General features: G+C 58.0%; 9 protein-coding genes across 9 annotated transcripts; 5 read left to right on the top strand and 4 right to left on the bottom strand.

Annotated features, from left to right (window-relative positions):
* Positions 1–348: 348 nt before the first annotated feature.
* On the bottom strand, positions 349–3,387 carry CDEST_06615 (Putative prion-inhibition and propagation, HeLo domain, HeLo domain superfamily; the record flags this gene model as incomplete). Its single annotated transcript, XM_062922774.1, has 3 exons — positions 349–2,118; positions 2,222–2,286; positions 2,361–3,387. 3 exons carry the CDS (start codon positions 3,385–3,387, stop codon positions 349–351), a joined length of 2,862 nt encoding a protein of 953 aa, XP_062778825.1.
* A 264-nt stretch (positions 3,388–3,651) lies between these two features.
* CDEST_06616 (uncharacterized protein) lies at positions 3,652–5,286 on the top strand (the record flags this gene model as incomplete). Its single annotated transcript, XM_062922775.1, has 3 exons — positions 3,652–3,950; positions 4,048–5,115; positions 5,179–5,286. The coding sequence occupies exons 1-3, from the start codon at positions 3,858–3,860 to the stop codon at positions 5,284–5,286; spliced, it is 1,269 nt and encodes a 422-aa protein (XP_062778826.1). The 5' UTR covers positions 3,652–3,857.
* A 371-nt stretch (positions 5,287–5,657) lies between these two features.
* On the top strand, positions 5,658–6,795 carry CDEST_06617 (Putative HNH nuclease; the record flags this gene model as incomplete). Its single annotated transcript, XM_062922776.1, has 3 exons — positions 5,658–5,907; positions 5,961–6,049; positions 6,100–6,795. The coding sequence occupies 3 exons, from the start codon at positions 5,658–5,660 to the stop codon at positions 6,793–6,795; spliced, it is 1,035 nt and encodes a 344-aa protein (XP_062778827.1).
* Positions 6,796–7,465: 670 nt separating this feature from the next.
* CDEST_06618 (uncharacterized protein) lies at positions 7,466–9,227 on the bottom strand. Its single transcript, XM_062922777.1, has 4 exons — positions 8,783–9,227; positions 8,171–8,673; positions 8,008–8,078; positions 7,466–7,930 (listed from the first exon to the last, which is right to left on the bottom strand). The coding sequence occupies exons 1-4, from the start codon at positions 8,960–8,962 to the stop codon at positions 7,551–7,553; spliced, it is 1,134 nt and encodes a 377-aa protein (XP_062778828.1). The 5' UTR covers positions 8,963–9,227; the 3' UTR covers positions 7,466–7,550.
* A 769-nt stretch (positions 9,228–9,996) lies between these two features.
* On the top strand, positions 9,997–11,249 carry CDEST_06619 (Putative short-chain dehydrogenase/reductase SDR, NAD(P)-binding domain superfamily). Its single transcript, XM_062922778.1, has 2 exons — positions 9,997–10,262; positions 10,346–11,249. Exons 1-2 carry the CDS (start codon positions 10,169–10,171, stop codon positions 11,143–11,145), a joined length of 894 nt encoding a protein of 297 aa, XP_062778829.1. The 5' UTR covers positions 9,997–10,168; the 3' UTR covers positions 11,146–11,249.
* On the bottom strand, positions 11,148–11,617 carry CDEST_06620 (uncharacterized protein; the record flags this gene model as incomplete). The annotated part of the gene is made up of 1 exon (XM_062922779.1): positions 11,148–11,617. One exon carries the CDS (start codon positions 11,615–11,617, stop codon positions 11,366–11,368), a length of 252 nt encoding a protein of 83 aa, XP_062778830.1. The 3' UTR covers positions 11,148–11,365.
* Positions 11,618–13,779: 2,162 nt separating this feature from the next.
* CDEST_06621 (Putative protein kinase) lies at positions 13,780–14,814 on the top strand (the record flags this gene model as incomplete). The annotated part of the gene is made up of 1 exon (XM_062922780.1): positions 13,780–14,814. The coding sequence occupies one exon, from the start codon at positions 13,780–13,782 to the stop codon at positions 14,812–14,814; it is 1,035 nt and encodes a 344-aa protein (XP_062778831.1).
* Positions 14,815–17,705: 2,891 nt separating this feature from the next.
* On the top strand, positions 17,706–21,981 carry CDEST_06622 (Putative acyltransferase ChoActase/COT/CPT, choline/carnitine acyltransferase). Its single transcript, XM_062922781.1, has 3 exons — positions 17,706–18,552; positions 18,620–20,662; positions 20,758–21,981. The coding sequence occupies exons 1-3, from the start codon at positions 18,129–18,131 to the stop codon at positions 20,904–20,906; spliced, it is 2,616 nt and encodes an 871-aa protein (XP_062778832.1). The 5' UTR covers positions 17,706–18,128; the 3' UTR covers positions 20,907–21,981.
* CDEST_06623 (uncharacterized protein) lies at positions 21,657–24,713 on the bottom strand. Its single transcript, XM_062922782.1, has 3 exons — positions 23,802–24,713; positions 22,754–23,691; positions 21,657–22,683 (listed from the first exon to the last, which is right to left on the bottom strand). Exons 2-3 carry the CDS (start codon positions 23,179–23,181, stop codon positions 21,828–21,830), a joined length of 1,284 nt encoding a protein of 427 aa, XP_062778833.1. The 5' UTR covers positions 23,182–23,691; positions 23,802–24,713; the 3' UTR covers positions 21,657–21,827.
* Positions 24,714–24,820: the final 107 nt, after the last annotated feature.

Genomic DNA, 24,820 nt, shown 5'->3' on the forward strand with positions numbered 1-24,820 from the left:
GGTGGGTAAAGCCTCTTGGTATTTACTGTGACCAGTCGTGTGGTAGGAACACGCCATCGTCCCTTTGCCAGCTGTCAGCAGCAGCCTTTTCTCCTTTCCATACTCCCTTCATCACTATTCATCGTCAGAGATCATCACCACAGACAACATTGCATTTTCGCTGATTGATGCAACATTCAGTAGACACTACATAGCCTGCAGCAGGTATTTGTTCCACCTCGCAGCCACACATTCCTCGACAAAACGGCAACAAAGCCCACCCAAGCATTGGGCTCCCTTGCTTTGCAGTAGACTTACATCCCAATCTAGGAAAAGTGCGCCCCGTCATATTGCCTTCACACCCTCCTCTCAAGCCCAGATCAAGCATCCGAGACCAAGCCCCTGATGGCTCGCCGCCATCACGGCGCAGGCGAAACACGTACCCGGCGCCCTCCGCACCACGGCGTGCTGGCCGTACTCAGCACACCACGCCCGCGCCGCCAACTCGCCTTCGCCCTGTCCTGTGGCGTCGATGACGAGCACCCGTTCGTCGTCGCTGTGGATATACCCCGCGAGCTGGCCGATGCGCCGGATGTGTTGCAGCTTCGGCAGGTCACGCTCGTGCACGGCGTGCGGTCCGTTGATGCAGCGCGGCGCCGCGACGAAGACGGGCGTGTTGTAGATGGTGAAGCTCACGTCCGCGCCATTAACCGTCAGTTCTATCGACGCCCGCTGCAACGGCTCCACTGCCGACTCCGCCGTCTCCGTTTCCGTCACCGTCTCCTCGGACGCGCCCGGCAGCCCCACTTCACCACCCATGTTGAACATTCCGTCCACGCTATCCCCGCTGCCCGGATCGACGCCCGGGTCCGTGGCCCTACGCACAGACTTCAGTCGAAGTGCCCGGAACTTGACCACGTCCGGTGCGCCGCTGGGCCCGACGGGAATCACCCACTTTGACTGATCGCCGATTGTCCGGACCCAGTCCGCCTTGGACGTTCCACCGGCAACGCGGCCCAGGTTGGAGAAGGAGGCGCCCTCATCTGCGTCGGCATGGGATGGCAGATGTTGGGGGATCTTGAATGCGACGTCCCTTGCCTGGACTCGCCACCAGCCCTTGGTGATGGTGTTTTCGCCCGCCGCGGCGCCCACCACAGGCAGCGGGCATGGCCCGACCCAGCCGTTTGCCGCCTTCACACCTCTCAACCCGCCGAGCACACGGCCCAGTACAAACTTGGCCCTCCAGTACGACCGATCATTCAGCACGAGGCCAGAGGCGAAGTACCTTGGGGCCCCAAGACCCGCAATACTCGGCGAAGCCGCCACGAGGGCGCTCATGATGGTGAAGACGAAGGCGTTCCCGGGGAGCATCGTCCCGAACAGCCAGTCCCATAGGTGCGAGCTGGTGCGGACGCCAGCGCGGATATGCGCGTACGCGTCTTCGATGTAGCTCCTCATCTCGCCCAGGAGCGGCCACGCCATCAGCTCGGCGAAGCGGACGAGGCCCTCGACCTGACGCTCATGCACCAGGCTGAACATCTCGATCTTTTCCTTCTTGGGGTCCGTGACCTTGACGAGGACGCCGTCGATCCAGCGCTCTGCCGCCGTTACCGTGGCGATGATGCCCGGACCGTAGTTGCCGAACACGATATCCCGCTCCCGATCGAGGAGCAGCTTGAGCTCGTAGGCGAGCACCATCTGGAAGAGGAAGTTGGCGAACCCGAAGCCGCCCTGCGGGCCTTGGGGACGAAGGGCCACGGCGACCAGGGATACGCTGTCGCGGACGTCATCGAACATATCGGCCCGGTTCAGCGTCGAGAGTAGATCCGAGATGCGAAACGTCTTGGTGCCCCATCCGCTCCCCGCCTCGCCGCGAGCCGGCGTGAAGCTGCTGGGGCCTATGAGCTCCTCGATGTTCTTCTTAGCCTGCTCCTCGGTCCGGGCCAGCGAGCGCCGGACCTGCAGCAAGCGCAGCCGCTCGAGGAGGAAGCTGGTCTTGTGTTCCGGGAGATCTCTGTCGATGCTCCAGGCATGCCGGCCGTCGTGATGCTCGTTCTCGCGTGCCCAGGCGCTGAAGTCGGCCGCGTAGCCCTCCACCGTCCGAGTGCCCGCGTATCTGCCCTCGAACTTCCGGCCCGCCTAGAGAGAGCGCCGGCATTTGTCAATGATGTGTTGCGTGTATATGTGTGTGTATGTGCTAATCCGGACCCCGGGCCCCAGCATGGATCCAGTCTTTGCTCACCTCGCTATCGTGATCAGCCCAGCTCCCCTGTCCATCTCGTGTATTTTCCGGCGCATGCATCAGACCTATTCGCAGCATTAGTTGTAGTATGGACAAGATATTCTCACTTTGCAGGAGAGTGTTTATGGGTCCTACATACTCCACGCGGGATACGAAGGCCTCCGATACTCAATCTCCTTGTCTAGCTGAGCAAAGTATCTGTCGTCCGGTACTCCTTCCCACGTGAGCATGGCGTTGTATCTATCGCCGAACGCGTGCCAGATGCTGGACTGCAGCGACCCCTTGAGGTCCGCGCGGAGAATGACCTCGAGCTTCTCCAGCTGCTTGGCCAGGCGGTTCACATTGACGCCGCCAGCCACCACCGCCGTGCTATCGTCCTCAGTTTCGATGGTCTCGTGAGCCGTCGTCTCGGCATATTGGTCGTCTTCCTCCGCCAGGCTGCGACTATACTGCGACAGTTCCGTGATTCTCACGCTGACGGCCTCGGCTAGCTCCTCATTGGCTTCCATGTCGGTGACGGCCTGTTCGACGATTTGCAGGTTCCCCAGGTCCGTCGACAACTGGATCTCGCCGGCCATCGCCTGCCGCACGTTCTCTCCCAGCCCGGGGAAGAGGTCGCACAAACTGTCGTTAAAGCCGCGCAGTTCCTCGACGAAGCCCTGGAACCGCTTTTTGTCCATGACGGCCCACCGTACCGTCGCCGCTATCGACGTAACCCGCTGTGCCGGCGCGGCTCCCTCCTGGAACCTCGCGTACGTCCTCCGGAAGGTCGTGACGAGCGCGTTCCGCAGGCTGTCCGGGGCGACTTGGTTGCCCTGGGCGCTCCGCAGCCCAAAGCGCCGTGTCATAGACCCGGCGTCCTCGAAGAGCTGCCGCATGCAGCTGAGGATATCGCAGACGGCCCTGAACTTGCGGGGATCTTCCAGACTCGGATCGACGACCGGCAACGCGGCTGGCTGTCCTCCTGCGCCGCGGTCGAGCGCTAGAATACCAACCGCGTCGCCCCAAAGCAGGAGTCGCACCCGCTCGATGCCAACCCTCGTAGTCAGCACCTCAAAGTCGGAGCCGTAGCGCCGGCCGCACTCGATCGTGTCGTACATTTCTAAGCATGTCTTGAACAGGGTCACCAGCGCCGCCACCCCGATGCCGAGTCCCGCGGCGTCCATCTTGAACGGTTGGTCAGTTGGTTCATAGGTTGTGTAACGAACAGCTCAAATACGCATACTTCACTTAGTCGATCGGTCAAGGTGATGTTGGTCCGAATCGCGGGCGATCAAGTGATCGCTGACACATTGCTACGAAAAGAAATCCGCCACGAAAACCTGATTGATATTTCCCAAAGCTGGAGCCTGCGGAAAAGCCTCACAGTCGGCCTCGTTCCAATGTCACACCTTGGAGAAGGACTGCAGCAACCATCCCCCCTTCGTCGAGGGGCACAGCCACAGCACCAGAATGCCAGCTTTCGCCTGAAGCGGCTTAGCTTCACGGCGAGCTTCTGCACATCAGCACCACAAGACGATCCTCAAAAAGGTATCTGCTTCCGCTGGCGAGAAAGTACCGTCGAGCCTTGCGATGTTTCGTCCCGACCAGCCTCTCTGCCTGCCAGGCACGATCAGCAGAGGAAGTCATCGCGACCATGTCCTCACAAGCCTCGCTGCCGCTGGGAATGCACCTGCGCAGCCCGGTGACACACAATTTTTTGACGAACGAGCGGTGGAAACCGGGTGAAGTATGAACGCTCCGCGACTTGTCTCGGCCGGCCAAAACACTGCTCCGCACGGCGGCTGGGAGAACCCCAAGCCGAGTCTCACTGACACGACCTCCAGAAGTACCAAGAAGGACGCACCGCGCGCGACTTTGCCTTCATTGACTCCGGGTCCGGGCGCTCTAAGTCGTCGCTGCTCTTCGCTTCCATCTTCCGCACCTTCTACGAGCACCCAGACTGGTCGCAGCTACACGCCTTCTTCGCCAAGCGCTACGGCCGCAGCCAGATGCTCATCGACCGCGAGGCTCGCAAGCTCGGCGCCCCCGACGGCTCTATCCGCCAGTCCGTCAAGAAGGTTACCACCAATTTCAGGACCGACCCGGGCAGTGTTGGCCTGCCAAGCGACTTGGCCCCGCAGCTGGCTGCCGCGGGGCGCGCCGTCCGCGCCGGCATGCTCGGCCCGGACCCACAGACCGCCGCTATCGGCCCCGCTATCAGCTTAGCACTCGGCGCCGGCGGGTACATGGACCTCGTCTACGCCGGCGAGCCGCCGGGAAAGTACCCGACGCGCCACCTCATCGACTCCGAGCTGTACGGCTGGCAGGGCGACAGCTTCCGGCCCGTCGCGGGTGCCACGTCCGTAGCCAGGAAGGGCGGCCGCGGGCGGTGCTGGGCCGAGTGGGCCGCGCTCTGGTCCGTTGTCGCCGAGTGGGTGTACGAGCACGACGCGACGTCGCTGGAGCACCTCTTCCTCAACGGCCACAGCTATAAGTACAGCCTCAGCAACGAAGAGAGAGCGAGCGTGCCCGTCGGCGCGAAGGTCCCACGCAGGTTTCTCGCCACGGACGCCATCGACGCCGCCGACGCCGTGCGGGACGTCTTCAAGCAGCTGGCCGAGAACCCGAACAAGTTCCACGGCATCGAGTGGGACTATCTCGAGCTCAACGTCAAGGAAGAGGTGCGGGAGAAGTTCTACGAGCGTTTTGGGCGCCGCGAACCGAACGCGAAGAAGAACGTTGAGGGCCTGATAAGGCCCGTGGGGTTGAACAGCTGGAGCCGACTCAGCTACGACGAGGTTAGCCCCGTGGCGCTTAAGCAGTGTCCCGAATCCTTCAACGGGCTCGACTGGGAGTCTTGGATGCTTTCCATCGAGGGCGGGGATGTTGTGGTGGTCAACACGCCCTTCCAGGTGAGAGTCCGTCCGTGGCGAAAGACGCGGTCGATTCCGTTCGTACTGATTACCTGGGCGCAGGCGCTTTGGGCGGTGATACTGCTTTCGCAGCTTCCGGTCAACATCAAGATCGCCGACGCCGACGACAAATTCCGGAGACACCGCGAGCCCGATACTGTCTATCTGTGAGACGGCTGTCTTGTCATGGGTGTATGACAAATGCAAGGGAAGTTTATTTGGGGGGGGGGCCGACTTCATGTGGATGGAATAGCCAATGTTGATGAGAATCTTTTGGTGACAAGGTTCATTTTCGCTTGAGCTGGACGTGGCCATATACAATGCTAGTTGTCCTGGTAAACTCTGGACGGGTTGCTCCATCCAGAACCAATACATGACCACCGTGGCTTGATGGCATCTCCACAAGCCTATATTTTCAGGTGTTTAGTCCAATTAGTCCCCGAGTGCCAACTATACATAATTGATACTCAGCACAGTCAGTCTTCCAGTTCAGCACCTGCCAGCACGCTACCAAGCCTCACGGCTCGCCACTGTTCACAAATATGAACGACGAGATGGACATCAGAATCTGGCTGGTTTCTGAGATTCGTGAAAACTACGACAACGAGGGCCGGCAGCCCCAGCCGGCCATCACGAGTGCAGGCTTCTGGGGTTTCCTCATGGTGCTTGATATATGCGTCCTCTGGGAACTCCTGCACGAGCTGCAAACCCTTCCTGTCGTCGAGAAGCGCAGTCTAATGATCCGCTCCCTTGAATCCACGGCACATGTTCTTCCGCGACTCATCAGAATACGTAAGTTGTGTTCTGCCCCAAACAACGTACGTTGGTACGCTGACTAGCTGTAGTTCTTGGACCATTTCTTGCCGAAGAGCCCCATGCTCTGGGTGCTTTGAGATATTCAGAACACCCCCGGCATCAACTCGAGCGCGTTAAGGTAGGCAAGGCTATGTTTTTATAGCGTTTACTTCTAATACGTTTCTTTAGGCACTCAGCCGCGATGGAGGGTTGTGCGTCGCTACGCACACTGCAAATCCCGACGTGTGCTATATTTTCCCTCCGGCAACCCAGAAGGACAATGTGAGGACCACGGTGCTTTGGAACTCGTTCAAGCTGAAATGGGCCTGGGGCTCGGATCTTTGCCACCGGCTTGAACAAAAGCTTGAGTTTGGGAAAACCGAACGGTGCTGGGACACTACCAACAAGGCGGCGAACATGATCTGTCTGAGCCGTCAGTTGCAGCGCAGCTGGGCTCGAGGCCATCTAGCATTGGAACCCCTCGAATCATCCTCGTCGTCCGCTCCTATGCTGCGACTCAAAGTTCATTGGCTGAGAAGAACCCGGATTCCGTCGGCAGCAAGCACGGTTTCTTTCTCCGCAGACCCCCGCCAGATGTTCGTCCATGAGGACGAGCGGTTCGTAGCCCCCCGTCCGATCGAAGACGGTCACATCATCGAGATCGCTGCCGACAGCGAAGACCAGCTCCCGGACAGGGACTTGCTTCAATTTAGGTGGGTTCTTCTGAGGGTTCATGCTTTGTCCGGAGCTCCTGATCACCGGGTCTATCCTCTCGACTACGAGACGATGTCTGAAATGATGATAAATGGGGGCATGCGCCAAACAGTTATACAGACGGTGATTAGATATCACGAGACGGGAAGGAGAACCTATTATGCGGAGTAGTAGTGGTTCACTACGCATTCAAGGCGCGCGTAGGTTTGTTGGTCTTTACATCGCAGCCGGTCCTTCGAGTTGGGATGAGTGGCTCTTGATGTCACCTCGAGGTGCGAGGCTGGGATGAAGAGTGGGATGAGGAGTCAGGCTGGGGCTTTTTGGGATCAAAGACGAGACTGGGAATAGGGCGGAAATCCATCCTCCAATCTGGCTGATCATTTCCTCATGCCCTTCGGGCCACCATCCGAGCGGCCCGCCTATTGCAAAATCTTGTAGTCTGACAAATCTCATCATACCTGAGAATCTGCGCTATGAAATCTCAAACTGTTGTCTTCAAACCTGGTCCGCTTTTACATAAAGCGTAAGGGGGAATTATAACATAGACAGCACATGGAATCAAGTTGACATACTGCCTTTCTTTCACCGGTCACGGTGTACTGAGACCGCATCGTATTGCCTAACAAACTGTATCTGGATCCAAGAGGAGGAGAATTGTCAGGGGCTCTGCTTTTCGTTTTCAACTACACAAATTGTAAACAGAGAATAAACCATAGTACCTGGTCCCTTTTTTCTGAGCAAGCATTTTGAACCGCCCGTCACTAGCTTGGACAACGTCTTAGGTATGTCTGACATGCTACGCAGAATGTCTTTGTCGGGACTCATCACTCCATTGAAAAAGATGAGGCATGGAAATATTGTATTAGTGTCTAACTAATTACAGGACAGAACCTCAATATTTGCATATATCCAACAAACATAGAAGGCTACGACTTGTTCCCGGACTGCGGCGACATCTCGACTTCAAACGTCATGTCCCTGCGAATGCCCCGGATAGGCACAGTGCTGTCTTTGTCCGACACTGAGTCCTCATCCAGACGAGTCCAGTCGCCCTTCGCGGCCTCGTCAATTTCAAAGTTGGACTTCAGGCCCTTGCGGTTCTTGCTTTTGGACGTCCCTCCCGAGCCACCGATGGTCACAAGCCCAGCGGACGCCGGGTGGAGACCGCCCGAGCCGTCGGTACCACGGGTCGACGCCCCCTTTGTGGAGTCGCGCATGAAGAGTTGGCGCAGGGCGGGGAGGGACCCGGCGACGAGGCCGACGGCCGTCTCGATGTTGGACCAGAGGGGAATGTTGGCGATGTGGACTGGAAGCAGAGACGAGTCAGTGGGTGATGGATCTACGAGTTGAGTGAGTGGTGAAGAAGAAGAGGCTCAAACGTACAGACGAGATCGTCGAGCGGACGGTTGTAGTGATCGATGTAAGGGGTGCGGACCATTGTCGATATCGAAGCACTATTGTGGTTGAAGCGATACGAGTCAGTCTGACGTGTTCATCTCGATCAGGGGGATGGCCTTGACAAAGGTCACGGGGGAACGTGACTTACAGAGAGCCAAAGGAAAGGATCGTGGAGACGACAATCTTGGTCGAGAGCTTCATCTGCGTCTGCCAGAGAATGATGGCCGGGAGAACGGCACAGGCGAGGTCCGTGGCGATGGTGCTCGCAGTCGACGTGTACGACAAGCCCAGCATGGCGCTCATAGAGGAGCACTCGCCACGACCTTCTGCTATGAGGCTTTGGTTCCAGTTGGCCTCGACGGGGCGGCACAGCAGCAGGATGCCGATGAAGGTCGTGAAGAACGTGGCGATTGTCAGCCCCAGCAGGACGTAGACGGCGATACGCAGCTTGGGCATCGTGGTGGCGATCCGCAGGGTGGTGAAGCAGATTGATGACTTGACCAAGCACAAAGCAGCCACATACAGCATCATCCAGATCATCAGATACTTCATCGACTCGCTTATCATTGTCGCGTTGAGGTCCGCGTTCCGCGTGCCCAGGCCGCTCAGAGCGCCAAGACAGGCGAGCGCCACATCGACGAGGTAGATGATCTAGCAGAATGTGTGTTAGTCAGTCTGACGCCCGGGCGGCTCCAGGCACCATGTAAATGCCCTCGAGCTCTCCAACGACAATAGAGCCGGTGTTCAAGGTGTTGCTTACCAGACCGCCCAGCATCAAACCATCGTCCAGGCTGAAGTTCCTCCGTTGAAGCCGGTGATATGTCCTCAAGCCCACCACGATCAGAGACGATACGCCGCCGACGATAGACACGACGAACAAGCTCAGGCCTGTGCCTTGTAGCGGGCTGACAAAGCGCTGATTGGGGTCCACGGTCGACATGTTTGTTTTCGCGAATGGCACGACCTGTCACCTTTGGGTTGAGTGAGGTTTTGACTTGAGATATAAGAGCACTGTAAAAGAATGACAAGAAACGAAAGATAGTGAGAGCCCGCAGAGCCACGGTTGGGGGGGGAGGCGTCACGAAGGGACAGCAGCAGTATTATGTATTATTATGTCTTCCGAAGCTCCACGGAGGCTAAGCAAGAATCAACGTCAACTGGATGTACAAGTCCTCTCTACTCGGATAACTGGCGAGAAACACGCGATAGGACAAGTTGTCCGGGTTTTCAACCCGGGTCCGGGGGGCTCTAAGTCTGCATCTACTATGCACTTCCTGTCAATCGCAAACAGTTCTATGTCGCGCTGATCTTGACTCGATATGGGCCGGCCCACACGGGATCCCTGGAAGATCCTTGGAAAATCCCTGAGCAGTCCCCGGAGAGGCACCAGAACCCGTTGGAGAATACTGAAGAATCCGCACCCACAGAGCAACAAGGCTCATTGGTTGGCTCGTTGGCGGCGGCGGTTGGGCATAAGAGTACAGAGTAGTATGTACTATGTGACACCACCAGTGGAACTCGAACGTGTCTTGACTCGCGCGCGCGAGTTGTTTGTGGAATGACCAGGTAACGAACGTTTGACCCGTTCCCCTCAACATTACGACGCTGAGGAACGATCGAGGTGTCTTCTCTTCGTACTGTTTATCGTGCTATCTACTTCTTTTTTCTCTCATGGTCTTTTGCCTTGAAGTTACAGAGACATGACTCGAATTTTGAGGATATAACAAAGCCAATAAATAGTAGACGATAAACCCCGGATGGCTGCAATCAGTGGGGGGAAACCGAGACTTTCTATACAAGATGACAGTTACTCGTTTAGGGATTGCTCGACATGGGGGTTATAGCCTCACGTCGGGCCGGCGTGCTTCAAAGGGCCTAGAGCCCTCGTCGGGGGCCCAGAAATAGGGAGATAGGACACAGGATAGAACACGGGGATGATAGGCAAGGCGTCGGGGCGGCCATGCTGTCTCCTGTTCTCCCTGTTTCCTTAATAACCATGCCCCCCGGACCCCGTTGTACGAAATAGTACTTGACTTTTTTGTTGTTGCATGCCAATCTGACTCGACATTCGCTGGAAACGGACACATATTATACGTTATCCACATCACGAATATCAAACCACTTTGTGCGCTGCCAGATAGACATCATGACCGCCTCCAAGATCACCGTTCCCATCACGCAAGCCCCTCCGTACAGGGTACACGAGGGCAAGACGGCCATCATCACGGGCGGCGCGAGGAGTGAGCTCACCCCACCCTCTTCTTCCTCCCAATGGTTGTCGGCGGCCAGAGGCATCCTGCTAACGACAGAACCAACCACCAAGGCATCGGCGCCGCCATCGCCCAGAACCTCGCCTCCAAGGGCGCCAACGTCGTCCTTGTCTATCTGACCGAGGCCTCGGACGCGCCCGCCGCCACGCTCGCCGCCGAGCTGTCCAAGGCGCACAACGTCAAGGCGCTCCCGGTGCGGGCCGACTTCAGCACGCCCGAAGGCTGCGCTCGGATTGTCGCCGCCGTCAAGAGCGAGCTGCCGCCCAACGCCAAGACGGGCAAGCCGCAGGTCGACATCCTCGTCAACTGCGCCGCCCTCTTCCACGCCATGCCGCTCGAGGCCGTCAACGTCGAGGACTTCCACAAGGTCTACTCCATCAATGTCCTGGGCCCCATCCTGCTCACCCAGGCCGTCAAGCCGCTGCTGCCCACCGACCGCTCCGGCCGCATCGTCAACGTGTCGAGCGTCGGCTCCAAGGTCGGTCTCGAGTACCTGACGCTGTACGGCGGCAGCAAGGGCGCGCTCGAGGCCATGACGCGCACCTGGGCCCGCGAGCTCAAGGAGAACTGCACCGTCAACTCGTGCAACCCCAGCTCCACCATGACGGACATGCTCCGCGGCGCCCCGGATGAGGCCAAGCAGGCCATCTCGAGCTGGTACCCGCTGACGCCGCTGTGCGGCATCCGCGACTGGGACTCGGACGAGCAGAAAGAGATGGCTGAGAAGTACGGCGGCCGCGCCGGTTATCCCGAGGAGATCGCGGGCATCGTCGGCATGATCTGCTCGCCCGAGAGCGGGTGGATGACGGGATGCCTGATCAGTGCTAACGGAGGACAATGGATGGCCAGTTAGTTGTGTGTTATTGTTGCAGCGTTAAAATACATGATTCTCAGCTGAACGGTCGTCACCACTTGCGTCGCCTTGTGGCGCGTCATAGTCCATACGCAGGGGGAGGGGGGCAGGAATAACCCCGACGCTCGATCAGTCACTGCCGGTTTACGAACGGCTCGTACTTATGCCCATCAGGGGTGTCACACTATGGTACATTATCAGCAAAACTAACCTGGTTGATTCATCCCGCCGGCCCCCACACAATAGCCGATGCGAGCCCACCTTGTCCACGGAAAGATTGCTCCTCAACTCTTCGCGCCAATACCACACACAACTTGCATGTAGTAGACGAACGTAGGATCTGGCAAGCGCCATACGGCTTCCCGTGAACGAAACCGGTGTTGCTGTTGAACTGGACGGTATCCATGGGACCTCCGATCCAGCTGCCGGGTGCGAGGCTCCGGTACCTGTCGTTAGAGCGCATCCCCATCATTTACAAATGCCGAACACGCTCGAGCACAATCAGAGGGTTGCCATCATCTGGAACAGTTTCTTGCTTCTCCGGAAATATACACCACACCAAGACTGTAGCCGGCGGGATAGCACTGGGAGCCGCCCCCTCTTTCTGGTCGTAACCGAGTGCTGTGCCCACCTGCCTAGCGTTTCGACCCTGGGTAGGCGAAATGACGGTTCAGAACGGGCCTTGCCAGTCAGGGCTCGGGAGAAGTGCCCCCACGTATGACCATTGGACGTGAAGGTTGGGGTCCGAGAGCGAGCCGAGACCGCAGAATGGGGGCGGTCTGCGCGGTACACTGGCGAATGCTGCGTCGGCAAGCCGTTCCGGTCTCCAGTGCCGGTGGAGTTGACCGGGACTATACTCGGCTGAAAAAGGTTAGCGAAAGAGCATGGCCGAGACGAGACGTATGTACAGTGCGTGTCGGTTCTTGACAGAGGCACGGCACCGCCGCGTACGACAGGGTGAAATGCCGGCCTTCTTCGTGCTCGGTGCTCTTTTTCCCAGGTTCATGGATGTGCCGCTGATGGAACGTTCAAGGGCAGACGCGATGGGTCTAACGAAGGTAAACCGGTTCAAGTGCAATGGTCCACCGTTTTCGCTTTGCAGCCAGGCAGGTGGGATTACCGTGCGCCGTGCTGCCATGGAGTTAGCTCCGCTATCCGGGAGGACGGTAAGGACGAAGTAAGGGGTTAATTACGGCGAAAGTTATTCGCGCTATTGTAACATGGGGGCCGGGCCACATCGGAGCTTGGTAGGGTCGGCCCGAGTTAATCCGGTACCGGCCAAACCCCCTACCTTCGACGACGAAAGATGGGCCACAGCGCGACTAGCCACCGGACACTGCCCAGCCAGCTAAACTTTGATTGTACTTCAACCCGCCCACCGTCCCGGTCATTCAGTACCTTTTATCAGATGGTCTTGGGAGTTTCTTGAACTGATGAATTGCATTTGTGCTTGCCGAGTACCTATATAGGAGAGAGAATAGGTACCAGCCCAGGCTGATGATCGCTTGGTAGCCCCTTGGAAAGAAGTAATTCATACACAAAACAAGCATTCAAGGACCAAAAGAAGAAGAAGAACCCCCTCCATCGGATGTACGAAATTCATCCTACAAAGTTGGTAGAACCAGCGCGAGACGTGACGCCCAGACTGTACAAGCGTTCCTAAGTCTGCTAGTATTAATCATCTAGCTGTCAATAGACCATACAACAGAGGTGTTTTTGCTGCTTCCCTTCCACTCTCTCATACAGAGACATCGTACACCACCACATTTGCAATAACCGCATATAAAACAGGTACAACTTGGTGGTACAGTGCCCAAACAAACATCATTTTCGGCTGTTAGGAGATTGAGAGAGAAACAAAAGCGGCGGGGAATTCTGCTGTCGCATTGAAATGAATGGTCTTACTGTATCAGAACACAGAGCAGAGGTGCCTCTGACGTGCCGGATTTGCAGGTCCGGAGTCGTTAAGTGCAACCGATTTGACGCCCAATTCCAGCCTGCATATGCACCAGATGCCCATTGTTCGAAGAGATTCAATCTGTATTAGTCCTTACATGCCTCGTAAACGGGGCTCTGTTGTCGGCTGACGTAGAGGAGAGAGTCGCCACAAGACTCTCTAATGCTCGACAATAGTCTAAGTATATGTTCAGGGCCCTAAATGCTCAATTCTCCAACAGTTCTGATTACCCCGCATGTGGTTTCAGTCTGGGTGAGAAAAAGAAAAAGAAAAGCGCGACGAAGGGATCCTGAAAAGAAGTCGAAAGTGTCCTTCGATACACGACGATGGCCAAGTTCTTTTTGATACGCCCTCATGTCTGGATAAACCCAATTCAGAAGCCTTGTAACTAAATTCTCTGTTTCGATGGTAACGGTTTGCACTGATGAAGCCACCTCGGGGTCGGCTGTAGGGTCATATGCCAGATCCTATTCGGGCGTCGGCGCCGGACGCTTGAGGTCGAGAATTTGAGACATAAACAGCCAACCAATTACAAGAGCCAGACAGGTAAGAGCTCCTAGCTAGCCGTGAAGAAAAGAAATTCCGAGCACGGTCACCCACAGTCCTACAAACTCAGCCCGACCTTACCGTCCGGCTGGTTGTATTTCAATTCATCACAATTTTCGATGCCAGTGATCATGGAGAAGCCGCCACACTACGATATCGCTCTCTGGCAGGTATATAAAACTGAATATGAGTGCGATCTCATCATACGAACCACCAACGGACAAGCCTTCTACTGCACCATCTTTCCGTCGCACTTTGAACGATCACCCAAGCTCACGGAGCAGTGTCACAAGTGTCTAGGTGTTCTGCGATCTGGGGACGAAGAGCAGGACGACTTTTATGTCGAAGATGCGTGCGAATGGCTGTTAAAGCTGTTCGGGCCTCTCATCGCCCAGCTGGCGCCGTCTCCTTCGCCGGTTCCCAAGGATGGACGGCCCACTCTCTTCCATTATCTTTTTCCGTCGTATTTCGTTTGCCATATCGATGCAACCAACGAGGTACCGCGACCGTACCAAGTAAATACTCAGGAACACGGCTGGTCCGGGCCGATTGTGGTTGCTGATGACGAACTCCTCACAGGCCTCCACAAGTGGACTCAGTCGTACCTTCCGTCCGATGTCGAGATCATCTACGACTCCCCAGAAAAAGTACTAATAAGACGACCGACCAAGGTCCTTGTCGATGAAGGAAACGGCGGCAAGGTCACGTGCTACTTCAAACCATTTGGACTCTCATTCGGCCCAGCGCATGCGAGGAAGGAACTAAAAACACTAAAAGCAATTGCCATGGCTCAGATATCTCCTGCCCCGGCAACATGGATCTGTCGCCTAAGGGGAGTTTTCCGAGACGGAAAAGATATGATGGGCATGCTTTTTACCTGGATCGATGCCAAAGAAGTGTTGTCGAGAGCGAGAGCCGAGCAGAGCTCGCCGGGCCTGAGAAGACGCTGGACAGCGCAGATCAGCACGTCTCTGGAGGAGCTGCACGGCAAAGACATCGTATGGGGCGATGCCAAAGCCGAGAATGTGCTGATTGACAGAGACGACAATGCGTGGGTTGTCGACTTTGGGGGCAGCTACACCGTCGGGTGGGTTGACAAGGAGCAGGCCGGAACGCTGGCGGGCGATGCGCAGGGTCTTGCAAAGATACTCGATATCCTCAAGTAGTGTGTGGCACACTACGGTTGATCAAATGCTCTGTTCATGGTCAGATGCGAAGGGCGATTTGTGGCTGGTCGTGAGGGTTCAGGGGCAGGATGTGACGGACAGGAGATAGACAGTTACCCAAATTGCATTGGAGGCGGTGTTTGCCAACACTTTTTTTATACCAATGCCTACGATGGAAAGAGTGATGACGGATGTCGCTACAGTGCTACGTATTTGGTAATGGACCGGGGGGCAAGATGCGATGCATCTCAGACTGCAAGCTATCAGACGGCCGGGGCGGGGAAAGAGGCGGAATTCTGGGTCACGATAGCCCCACATGAGGTTCCGTTGCGCCGGGATTCTCTCGGCACACTTTCAGGTCTCCCTCTCCCAGGCGGGCGTCGGCCTGGCAGCGGGACGGGAAAGCCACTGAGGCGCACGTTTGGCGGCGCATGTGGGGCAGGTGACCCGGACCGGCGGGTTATCCCCCGTAGCTGCCTACCTAGGTACCTTACAGAGGGAGGGTTCGTCGTGCCGGGGTGTGCCAGGCGGCAGGCGCTGCATCTCCCATTCCGGGAAACCCGCATCGTCATCTCCGTCGTCCTTTGATCCGAGAGAGGAGTAGGTAGCGCCTTTGCTCTCGGCAACCCGAACGAGCAGCCAGGGCCTGCCTGTCGAGTATCCGCACCTTGGATGAGGACGAGTCGGCTGGCTCGGCCTCATGCGGATGAAATGTGAGCCATTTCTAGTGCACTCGGGCTCTAGTGACCAGTGACCAGCAGCATCGTCATTGCCCAGCGTCCGTCACCCGGGCAGTGATTCTCCAAACTGACGTGAGGGGGGAGGATGGTTTTTTATTAAGTGGTTGTCGCTGGGCAGAGATAGGCAGGCCTACCTTAGCCGCACCTTACCAGTCACCTACGTACCCAGACATGTACTAGACGACTCGGCCATCGCGATTCCAACCCAAACTCGGTTCAACTTTGGTTCTTGGAGGGAGGGACCTGACAGTCGTCGACATGATCCAGACTGAACGAACACCTGTTCCGTTGGGCAACTCGGCAGCGGAAAAGATCAAGACGAAGGAGCCCCCCCCCCTAAAGATTGACAAACTTCCCGTTGGTCCTGATCGACAAAGCTGCTCGGCTGGGCACATGTCAGTCGCTGGTCCCGCATCCATCTCACGCACGAGAGGAGAACTACGTATTTGGATTTCGGCTCCACTCGACACCACCCACCCCCCGGGCCATTTTCTCCAACTAAACTCATCCCGCGGGGGAGGGCCGCCTGTGGACAATGTACAGTGGACTATGGACTGCAGAACGTGGTTCAGCCACATTTTACATCTTCCCCTCTTTTCTCTCGAGTCTCCCATTCTCTCTCACTATCGACGTCAAAGCCGCCGCTCTGCCTCTCTTGGACACTGGAAGAAGTCGTCTCCCAAGCCATTATCTCCAACAAACCCCCATCCGTCGTCTTCTCCGATCCGTCAGCTAGTCTACCCAAGCCCACCTTTCACGAGCAAAAGACTCCCTACTCTACGGAATTAATTAGCCGCCAAGCGCCTCCCGAGGTGTCGCAACCCACCCACCCACTCACACACACACTCTCTTTCTCTCTCACACACACACCCACACCCCTAGTCGTCTCTTGGTCAGGTCGCATCAAGGCTCAAGCGCATGCCAAACCGGTCCTCGATCCGCCCGTCCAACCAGGGCCGCTCATTGCCACGTTCTTGCGATACTCCCCTTCGCCCGAAAGGCTCCTCCTCGGGATCCTGTGCCACCTCCTTGAGTCTTTGAGTTCTTGAGTCTTGACTCCTTTTGGCGCAGTAGCTCGCGTCCCACGACCCCGTGGGGTTCTCCAAATTCCCACCCCCGAACCGGCTCGACCAAGCAAACCGCCTGCACCTGCACCTGCGGCCTGACGTCCCAGTTCCAGACGTACCCGTGGGCATCCATTGCATCACACACAGCCTTTCGTTCTCTCACCCAGTCACCCAGTCACTCACTCTCTCACTCACTCACTCGCCCACCACTCACTCTCACTCACTCTTCGTCCGTATTCCCGAACCCCCTTCAACCGACTTCGAGTCGCATCCTGGCGCTAGTCCACGTCTTCCTTTTCCCGCATCCCCGTCATCCGATCTCGACTTTTCTTCATTCAAATTCGGTCAGCCCCTTACAGAGTAGACTGTTCAAACGTTTGGCCTGGTTGTACGCACCGTATCGCATCGCATCGCATCGAATTGCATCGCAACCCCATAGGTGAGTGATGATGGGTGGTGTTTGCTATGCTGACCGGACCGGACCTGACCTGGCCTGCCCGTGTGCTTGCCGCGGTTCTTGTGATGGCTTCACCGGCGCGAGCATGGCACAAATGTCTCGACTAGGGGGCTGACCATCTCCAGCCACTCCATCCTCCTTCACTCCGCTACCAACAACACCACCACCAGCGGCCTCCGAGTCTATCTATCCATCTATCTATCCGTCCGCAATCACGTCCACCGTGTCCCTCGTCTACCCCGACATCGTATCGCCAGCGGCCGCACGCAGCCACATCGCCTGCCTGGTAGGTTACCATTCTCACATTTCCCCTGTCCTGATACCCTCTTTATCCAAGAAACTATCGGCAGATTACAAAGCCTGGGCGGGACTCTAAGTATCACCTCACCTCGGTCCTGCGGAGCGAGTTTCACGCGCTCTCATCCCTCCCCCGCCTCTCTTCCCTTCCCTTGCCTTCCCCGTCACCCGTCTTCCGTCAGCCCCCAAACAAGCGCGTGCTTGACTTGTCCCGCATGTGAAAGCGCTCCTCTTCGTCGAGACAAGACCCCGGAATCCCGGGGTCACTGCTATCTGCACGCCAGCCCATCCCCGTCCCCTCCCCTGGTCTGGCCCTGTGGGGGTTCCACTTGATCCCATCTGTCTCTCATCTTTTTCTCATCTCATCTGCCTGCACATACCCATCTATTTAGGTACACTACTTCGTATCTGCCTTACACCTCTTCCAGTAGGCTAGTGTCTACCGCACGTCCACATCAGACTCACCTTTTCGGCCTCTCTTCCGGGCTTCCTTAGGCCCGTCGATATATCCCTTGTCCATCCCACCTCCTGTTGCCGAGCCGTCTCCTCTTTTGTCTCCTTCTTCCCCTTCCACGACCCCATCATCCTCCATCCACCATTGTCCAGATGTTGTAGTATTGTCAAGTGTAATGCCATCATATTGCCTGCAAGACTGCCACTACTTCTACCGCACGGCGCTGCGCGGACTGAATATCAGCACCAACGTCTCGCCCCTATACGCATAAAGAGACCACCGTCCTCCCGCTAACAAATATGCCTACCCAAGTCCGCATCTTTTCGCGACCAAGGCCCCTCGGCGAGACTCTCGAAAAGGCCCTCCACCCATCCTCGGTTCCTCGTTCCATGCTAGACACCCCTGAAGTCCGGAAACAACAAGTCGAGCCGTCGGTCCCGAAAGAGACCACCAGGGACGCCCGCTCTATGGCAGTGTACAGGGACAAGTCCGTCGAGGGCGGTGTCACATTCGCCGGCCAGGACAAGCTCAAGCACCTGCCCATCCCCGAGCTGGACGTGACCGCCCAGAAGTATCTCACAGCCCTCAAGCCGCTGCAGTCCGCGCGCGAACACTCCGAGACCACCCAGGCCGTCCACGAGTTCTTGAAGAACGATGGCCCGTTGCTGCAGGAGAAGCTGAAGGCCTACGCCCAGAACAAGACCAGCTACATTGAGCAGTTTTGTAAGCCATCCTCGCGTCTTTGTGATTCTGATGCCGGCTGGCTGACTGACTCGTGTCCGTCGTAAAGGGTATGATTCGTATTTGAACTATGACAACCCCGTCGTTCTCAATCTCAACCCCTTTTTCCTGCTGGAAGATGACCCGACGCCCGCAAGAAACAACCAGGTGACCCGCGCGGCGTCGCTCGTCGTCTCGGCTCTGGAGTTTGTTCGGGCCGTCCGTAAGGAGGAGCTGCCCCCCGACAACATCAAGGGCCAGCCCCTGTGCATGTACCAGTACTCGAGGCTCTTCGGCACAGCACGCGTGCCGACGGAAAACGGGTGCCAGATCGAGCAGGACCCGGACTCGAAGCACATCATCGTCATGTGCCACGGCCAGTTCTACTGGTTCGACGTGCTGGACGACAACAACGACCTCATCATGAGCGAGAAGGACGTGTCCATCAACCTGCAGACCATTGTCAACGACGCCGCGCAGACGCCGATTCAGGACGCCGCCAAGGGGGCGCTCGGCGTCCTGAGCACCGAGAACCGCAAGATCTGGTCGGGCCTGAGGGACGTCCTGACCCGGGAGGAGGGGTCCAACAACGCCGACTGCCTGGGCATCGTCGACTCGGCCCTGTTCGTCCTGTGCCTGGACTACACGGAGCCGGCCGACGCCGACGCGCTGTGCGGCAACATGCTCTGCGGCACCAGCCTGGTCGAGAAGGGCGTGCAGATCGGCACCTGCACGAACCGCTGGTACGACAAGCTGCAGATCATCGTGTGCAAGAACGGCAGCGCCGGCATCAACTTTGAGCACACGGGCGTCGACGGCCACACCGTTCTGCGCTTCGCCAGCGACGTCTACACGGACACCATCCTGCGCTTCGCCCGCACCATCAACGGCCAGGCCCCGACCCTCTGGGCCACCACGAGCCCGGACCCGGCCAAGCGGGACCCGGACAGCTTCGGCGAGGTCGACCCGACGCCGCACAAGCTGGAGTGGGACATGAGCCCGGAGCTGAGCATCGCCGTGCGCTTCGCCGAGACGCGCCTCGCCGACCTCATTGAGCAGAACGAGTTCCGGACTCTCGACTTCAAGTACTACGGCAAGAACTTCATGACCTCGATGGGCTTCTCGCCCGACGCCTTTGTGCAGATGGCCTTCCAGGCCGCCTACTACGGCCTCTATGGCCGCGTCGAGTGCACCTACGAGCCGGCCATGACCAAGATCTTCCTCCACGGCCGCACCGAGGCCATCCGCAGCGTCTCGGACGAGTCGGTCAACTTCGTCCAGACCTTCTGGGCCGACAATCCGGCCGAGCACAAGGTCGAGGCCCTGCGCCGGGCCTGCCAGCGCCACGTCAGCACCACCCGCGAGTGCGCCAGGGCCGAGGGCTGCGACCGCCACCTCTACGCCCTCTTCTGCACCTGGCAGCGCACCATGGACGACGAGCTCACCGGCAGCTCCAACGGTGGCTACTCGAGCCCCGTCGACGACGGCGAGTCCGCCGTAGGCAGCCCCGGTCGGGACTCGGTCCTCTCGGCAGCGGCGTCGGCGGCGGCGTCGTCGTCGCTCGACGCACAGTCGGCGGTGGGTAGCGGCGGCGGCGGCCGGGCGCGGGGCGACAGCACCAACTCGCGCAACGGCGGGCACGGCGGTTCCGCGATGCCGCACATCTTCGCCGACCCGGGCTGGGACAAGCTCAACAACACCATCATGTCGACGTCCAACTGCGGCAACCCGTCGCTGCGGCAGTTCGGGTTCGGGCCGACGTCGGGCGACGGCTTCGGCATCGGCTACATCATCAAGGACGAGGGCATCTCCATCTGCGTGTCGAGCAAGCACCGCCAGACGAAGCGCTTCGTCGACACCCTCGAGAGCTATCTGCTCGAGGTCCGCCGGATCCTGCGCATCACGTCCCGCCGCGGTACCGGCGTCCGGCAGACCCGCGCCAGGGAGCTCGACCAGCAGGCCCGCCCGAAGCCACCCAAGGGCATCAAGTCCCGCGGCCGGCTCATCACGGCCCACGACGCCATCAGGCCGTCCGCGGCCCGGTCGTCCACGGGCACCCAGTCGCCGACGGAGGAGAGCGTCACCCTCAGCGAGGACGACGAGCTCGGCGGATGTAAGTTTTTTCTGTCCCCCCACCCCCTCTCTAGGCCCTCTTCGATGGGTCGTCCCCCTCTTCCAGAGCGGTATACTGACTAACCTGACCGACAGACGGCTTCTTCGACGCGGGAATGCTCCTCCAGGCCCTCAAGGCGCGCGGGGAGAACATGGACAGCGGCGAGACGAAGCCTTCGGAGCGGGCGGCCGTGCAGGCGCGCCGCAGGGAGATTGGCAAGAAACTGCGGCTGATCGACTATTGATTGATCTTAGCCTGTTGGGGGAGGGAGGGGGGTTGGTGGTCCAGCTCCAAACCAGCAACCCCCCTTCAGATTCCGCGGCCTCCGCGACCCAGGTATAGAATCGATCCATCCCGCGTGTACCGACTGCCACGGGCGGCGGCGTGCCGCGCGTCACACAACGCACAATCACGTTCAGTCGTCGGACGACATTGAACCCGAGCACCAGACGGGGGATCGTGGTGGGTGAGCATGCCGACGCACTGCGGCCTGGAGAAGCGGTGTGGAGCGAGACAGGTGGTCGGATAAATCGTGGTACACCATGTATGAGACACAGAGCAAGCCTTGATCTTGGAAAATATACCCTCCTTTTTTTCTGTTCCTGCCAGACCCACCACTTTCGCAAGACTTCCGGTATAGGGTCCTCCTCCCTCCATGTGTAGATCTCAATGACGGGTAGATATACTAGAGTCAAGAACCCAACGAGAGCATGTCTGTCTGTTTTGCTTACATACAGTCAGCTGCAAGCAAGAACAAGGACAATATTGGGGTTGGTAAATCAAATTCATAGGAGCAAAGTAGAACAATATAAGCCCCTCTTCTCGAGAGGTCAACTTGGAAATAACACACACACACACACACACACACACACACACACTGCGTGCGTTCTTTTTTGATGGCGAGACCCAATTCAAAAATCCTCGTCAGAAATGTAAACCACGGCCCCCCCCCCAAAGTCTAAAGAATCCATTACGACCGTTATCGTTTCCCGCCGTGATGCAGTAAACGCCCTGCACCGCCCGCCTCGCCGGTCCCTGCCCTCCCAAAGGATCATTACAAAAAGAATTCAAGTGAGAGAAATACAGCAGATAGAAAGGACAAAATGTTCCGACAGAATGTACAAAAAACACAGGGCGAGCCCGCTACGACGACTCTCGTCCGGCCTTAGGCGAGCTCGTGCATGTGCCCTCGGTGGCCGTCGCCATTCGTCGGTGCCTCGTGAATCGTCGTCGGCGGCGGCTGCTGAGGCTGCAAAGGCTGCTGAGGCTGCTGCTGCCCATATTGCTGGAACCCTCCCGGCGTGCCGCTGGGGCTGACGGGCTGCGGCTGCGGCTGCGTGCTGAGGCGGTTGTGCGTCATCTGCGACACGGCGCCGGGGCTTGTCGTGTCGGCGCGGTCGGGCACAGCCATGTTGCCGCCGTAGTACGGCTGCTGGTACCCGCCCTGCTGGGGCGGAGGCGGTGTGCCGCCGAAGCTCTGGGGGTAGCCACCTTGGCCGCCAAACTTGGGATCGTAGAAGGACTGGGTGTGGGTGATCGCGGCGTTCTGCGGCGGCGAGCCGTGTGGTCCCGGCCCCGGCGCGTAGCTCATATGCTGCTGGTTCATTGGAGGCTGCTGCTGCTGCTGCTGCTGCTGCTGGCCTTGGGGATTCTGCTTCTTCTTGCGGAGGAGGAACCAGATTCCTAGGCCGACGAGGGCGATGACTGCGACGCCGCCCACGACACCGCCCACGATAGCGCCGATGGGGGCTGATTTTGTGTCATTGTCGGGGTCCGGTGCCGAAGTCGAGGTGACCGGGCCGGGGTCCACCGTCGTAGTGACGCTGGAAGTGGTGATCCTACCGGTGCTGGTCGACGTGGGGTCGTCCGTCAGGGCCAGCGGGGACCATTGCCGGGCGGACTGGCCTTCGTATGTAGTAAAAGCGGCTTGAGGGGTCGAGATCTCGGCCGTGTTGCACCAGTAGTCGAAGATGCTCTCCGAGAAGGAGATGGTGTTGCAATACGGCCGCGCAGTGTTGGTGCTGGTTCGGAGTGTTAGTTCGAATGGGGAACGTTTTTGTCTTCTTGATTCCCGACATTGAAAAAACCTACCACTTGAGAGTGAAGCGGTCGACGAGACAACCGCCATCACAGAGACTCGACGAGGAAACCTGTCTGGAATCGTAGCATGTGCGCCGCGCGCCGCACTCTTGGGTGCCGCAGCAGGCGACACGGCCGGGGGTACTGCTGTCGACGGCGGTGAAGAAGATGCAGCTGGCGGAAGAGCCGCAGGTGTAAGCGGCGCCGGCACGGCCGGAGATGTAGCCGCACGTGTTATCCGGGGCGACAAGGACGGTCGTGATCGTCGACGTCTGCCGCCTCCTCAGATCCGCGTACGCAGGCGCCTTTGTCGGCTGGGGGCTGAACTGGTCGAGGGGGAAGTCGAACGAGGTCGTGGCCTGGGGCATCTTGTACACCTTGGCATTGGCGAGGCTTGAGAGAACGGCCAGGCCGGCAATGAATCGAGATGAGCTCGCCATCTTGGTCGAGCCGTGTCGAAGCGGGTTGGTAACGGAAGGGAGATGAATCAACACTGCTATACGTCAAGATGACCCGGGGAGAAATCAGGCAAGAGAGGAGGGAGAGGGGGGGGGGGGAAACGCCCGAAGAGCCTAGAGGCTGAGCGCCATTGTTATAAACCAGGCTGCCGCTGTGTTCCCCTGTGTCTCTCATCACTGTTGCACCACACGAGCTTGACCAGCAGAGGGTTCACGAGGCGCGAGCACCAACGCGGGACCCCGTACATGCCTGGTCGACTTGGGCAACAGTTCGATCCGCGAGTTGCTCAGCCCTAGACTAGCTCTTTCGCAGCTTGGCTGGTGAGCTTGATTCGGGGGGAATTGGCTAGTCAGGGATCCAGTGTTCAGCCAACCCAATTACAACACATTCGGACCCATTGTGGCTTACCAGAGCTGAACAACAAGAGGCGACTTAGCGTGGACGAGAATGGCAAGGCGAGACAGCCACTGGCGACCGGATTGTTCAATGGACTTAGCGCGGGGACAAAAAGGAAACGGAGAAGGGAGGAGAAGGGAGGGGAGGGGAGGGGAGGGAAGGGTGGGCTGGAATGCGCATTGCATGTCGATTGGCGTCGACGAACGACCATAGTAACGAGAGGCTGTATGATCCTCGGTGCGTTTTGGTGCTCAAAAGGCGTGCCAATGTTCTAGGGTTTTCAGAACTCTCCGAAGTATAACGTAGAACGAAACATGCACTCGGCTTGGTGAGACTCTGCGCCCAAGATCTACGACAGACGCAATGCTGCTGATGCCTTGATCCTAAGCCCTGACTCGACGCTCTGTAGGCAGTTATGTAGCTCAGATGCCTTTAGAGACCCTGAGTACTTGTTGATTGGGGCTGTGACAAAGGCTTTCGGCCTCTCCAGGAGCGCGACGAAGGGGACGGTGGAATCCTTCACGACATCGAGGGCACGACAAGCACAACATCTTGCCGTTGGAAGTCGGGTTTCCCGTCGTTAGCGGACCAGCCGGCGAGTGTCCGGCGTATGAAGCTGACGCCGTCGAACAAGCCGGGACTAGCGTTTCGCGACTAGTCCCCTCTTTCACTTCAAAATTAGACAAGATCACCGCCTGGAAGCAGGCTTCAGCCTCGGGCCCTGTGTGTGCTTGCTTTCTAGGCCAGGTCGTAATGAGAGGGTGGTTCGATGGCTCAGTCGGATTCCGACTCGGTGGACATTCCGCTCGCTTGTCTCTGTTCCGCGTTTATGCAAGTACGGATAATGTACCGCAGTCTGCCTTGTGCTTGGTGTAGCCCATTCCGTCCGAGAGGGTGGCTTTCACCCGCCTGCACACCATATTCACTGCAGAACAAGTCTGGTCGCATGGCTGTTTTGGTGGGGAGAATCATTGGCACATGTAAGAAAAAGGAACAATCGATTTCGGTGTTCCAGCGTCGTCAGGGCGAATGAAACTCGAGTAAGTGGCTGCGTTTGGCATAAACCACTGACGGCTGGCTACCCTGCGAAATGTCGTGACAGAGGAGAGAAAGGAGGGAGAGGAGGTCTACAGGTCTATCGATGCAAGGGTGTAGGTACCTGCGACTTACCTCCGTCTTATATAAGCAAATGGGTCCTTGACGGGTCCAAGCTTCGGCCCGCTG

Source organism: Colletotrichum destructivum, chromosome 4, assembly GCF_034447905.1.
Source record: "Colletotrichum destructivum chromosome 4, complete sequence".
In the NCBI taxonomy this organism is placed as follows: Eukaryota; Fungi; Ascomycota; class Sordariomycetes; order Glomerellales; family Glomerellaceae; genus Colletotrichum; species Colletotrichum destructivum.

What these genes read in the sequence shown, in the direction of transcription:
- CDEST_06618 (XM_062922777.1), bottom strand. Translation starts at nt 8,962, where the DNA reads ATGTCGACCGTGGACCCCAATCAGCGCTTTGTCAGCCCGCTACAAGGC. An exon ending in ATCCTTTCCTTTGGCTCTCT is followed by an intron (nt 8,079 to 8,170) that starts GTAAGTCACGTT and finishes CAACCACAATAG; the next exon opens with TGCTTCGATATCGACAATGG. An exon ending in TCCGCTCGACGATCTCGTCT is followed by an intron (nt 7,931 to 8,007) that starts GTACGTTTGAGC and finishes CTCTGCTTCCAG; the next exon opens with TCCACATCGCCAACATTCCC.
- CDEST_06619 (XM_062922778.1), top strand. Translation starts at nt 10,169, where the DNA reads ATGACCGCCTCCAAGATCACCGTTCCCATCACGCAAGCCCCTCCGTAC. An exon ending in CATCACGGGCGGCGCGAGGA is followed by an intron (nt 10,263 to 10,345) that starts GTGAGCTCACCC and finishes CCAACCACCAAG; the next exon opens with GCATCGGCGCCGCCATCGCC.
- CDEST_06622 (XM_062922781.1), top strand. Translation starts at nt 18,129, where the DNA reads ATGCCTACCCAAGTCCGCATCTTTTCGCGACCAAGGCCCCTCGGCGAG. An exon ending in CAGCTACATTGAGCAGTTTT is followed by an intron (nt 18,553 to 18,619) that starts GTAAGCCATCCT and finishes TCCGTCGTAAAG; the next exon opens with GGTATGATTCGTATTTGAAC. An exon ending in GGACGACGAGCTCGGCGGAT is followed by an intron (nt 20,663 to 20,757) that starts GTAAGTTTTTTC and finishes CCTGACCGACAG; the next exon opens with ACGGCTTCTTCGACGCGGGA.
- CDEST_06623 (XM_062922782.1), bottom strand. Translation starts at nt 23,181, where the DNA reads ATGGCGAGCTCATCTCGATTCATTGCCGGCCTGGCCGTTCTCTCAAGC. An exon ending in GACCGCTTCACTCTCAAGTG is followed by an intron (nt 22,684 to 22,753) that starts GTAGGTTTTTTC and finishes ACTCCGAACCAG; the next exon opens with CACCAACACTGCGCGGCCGT.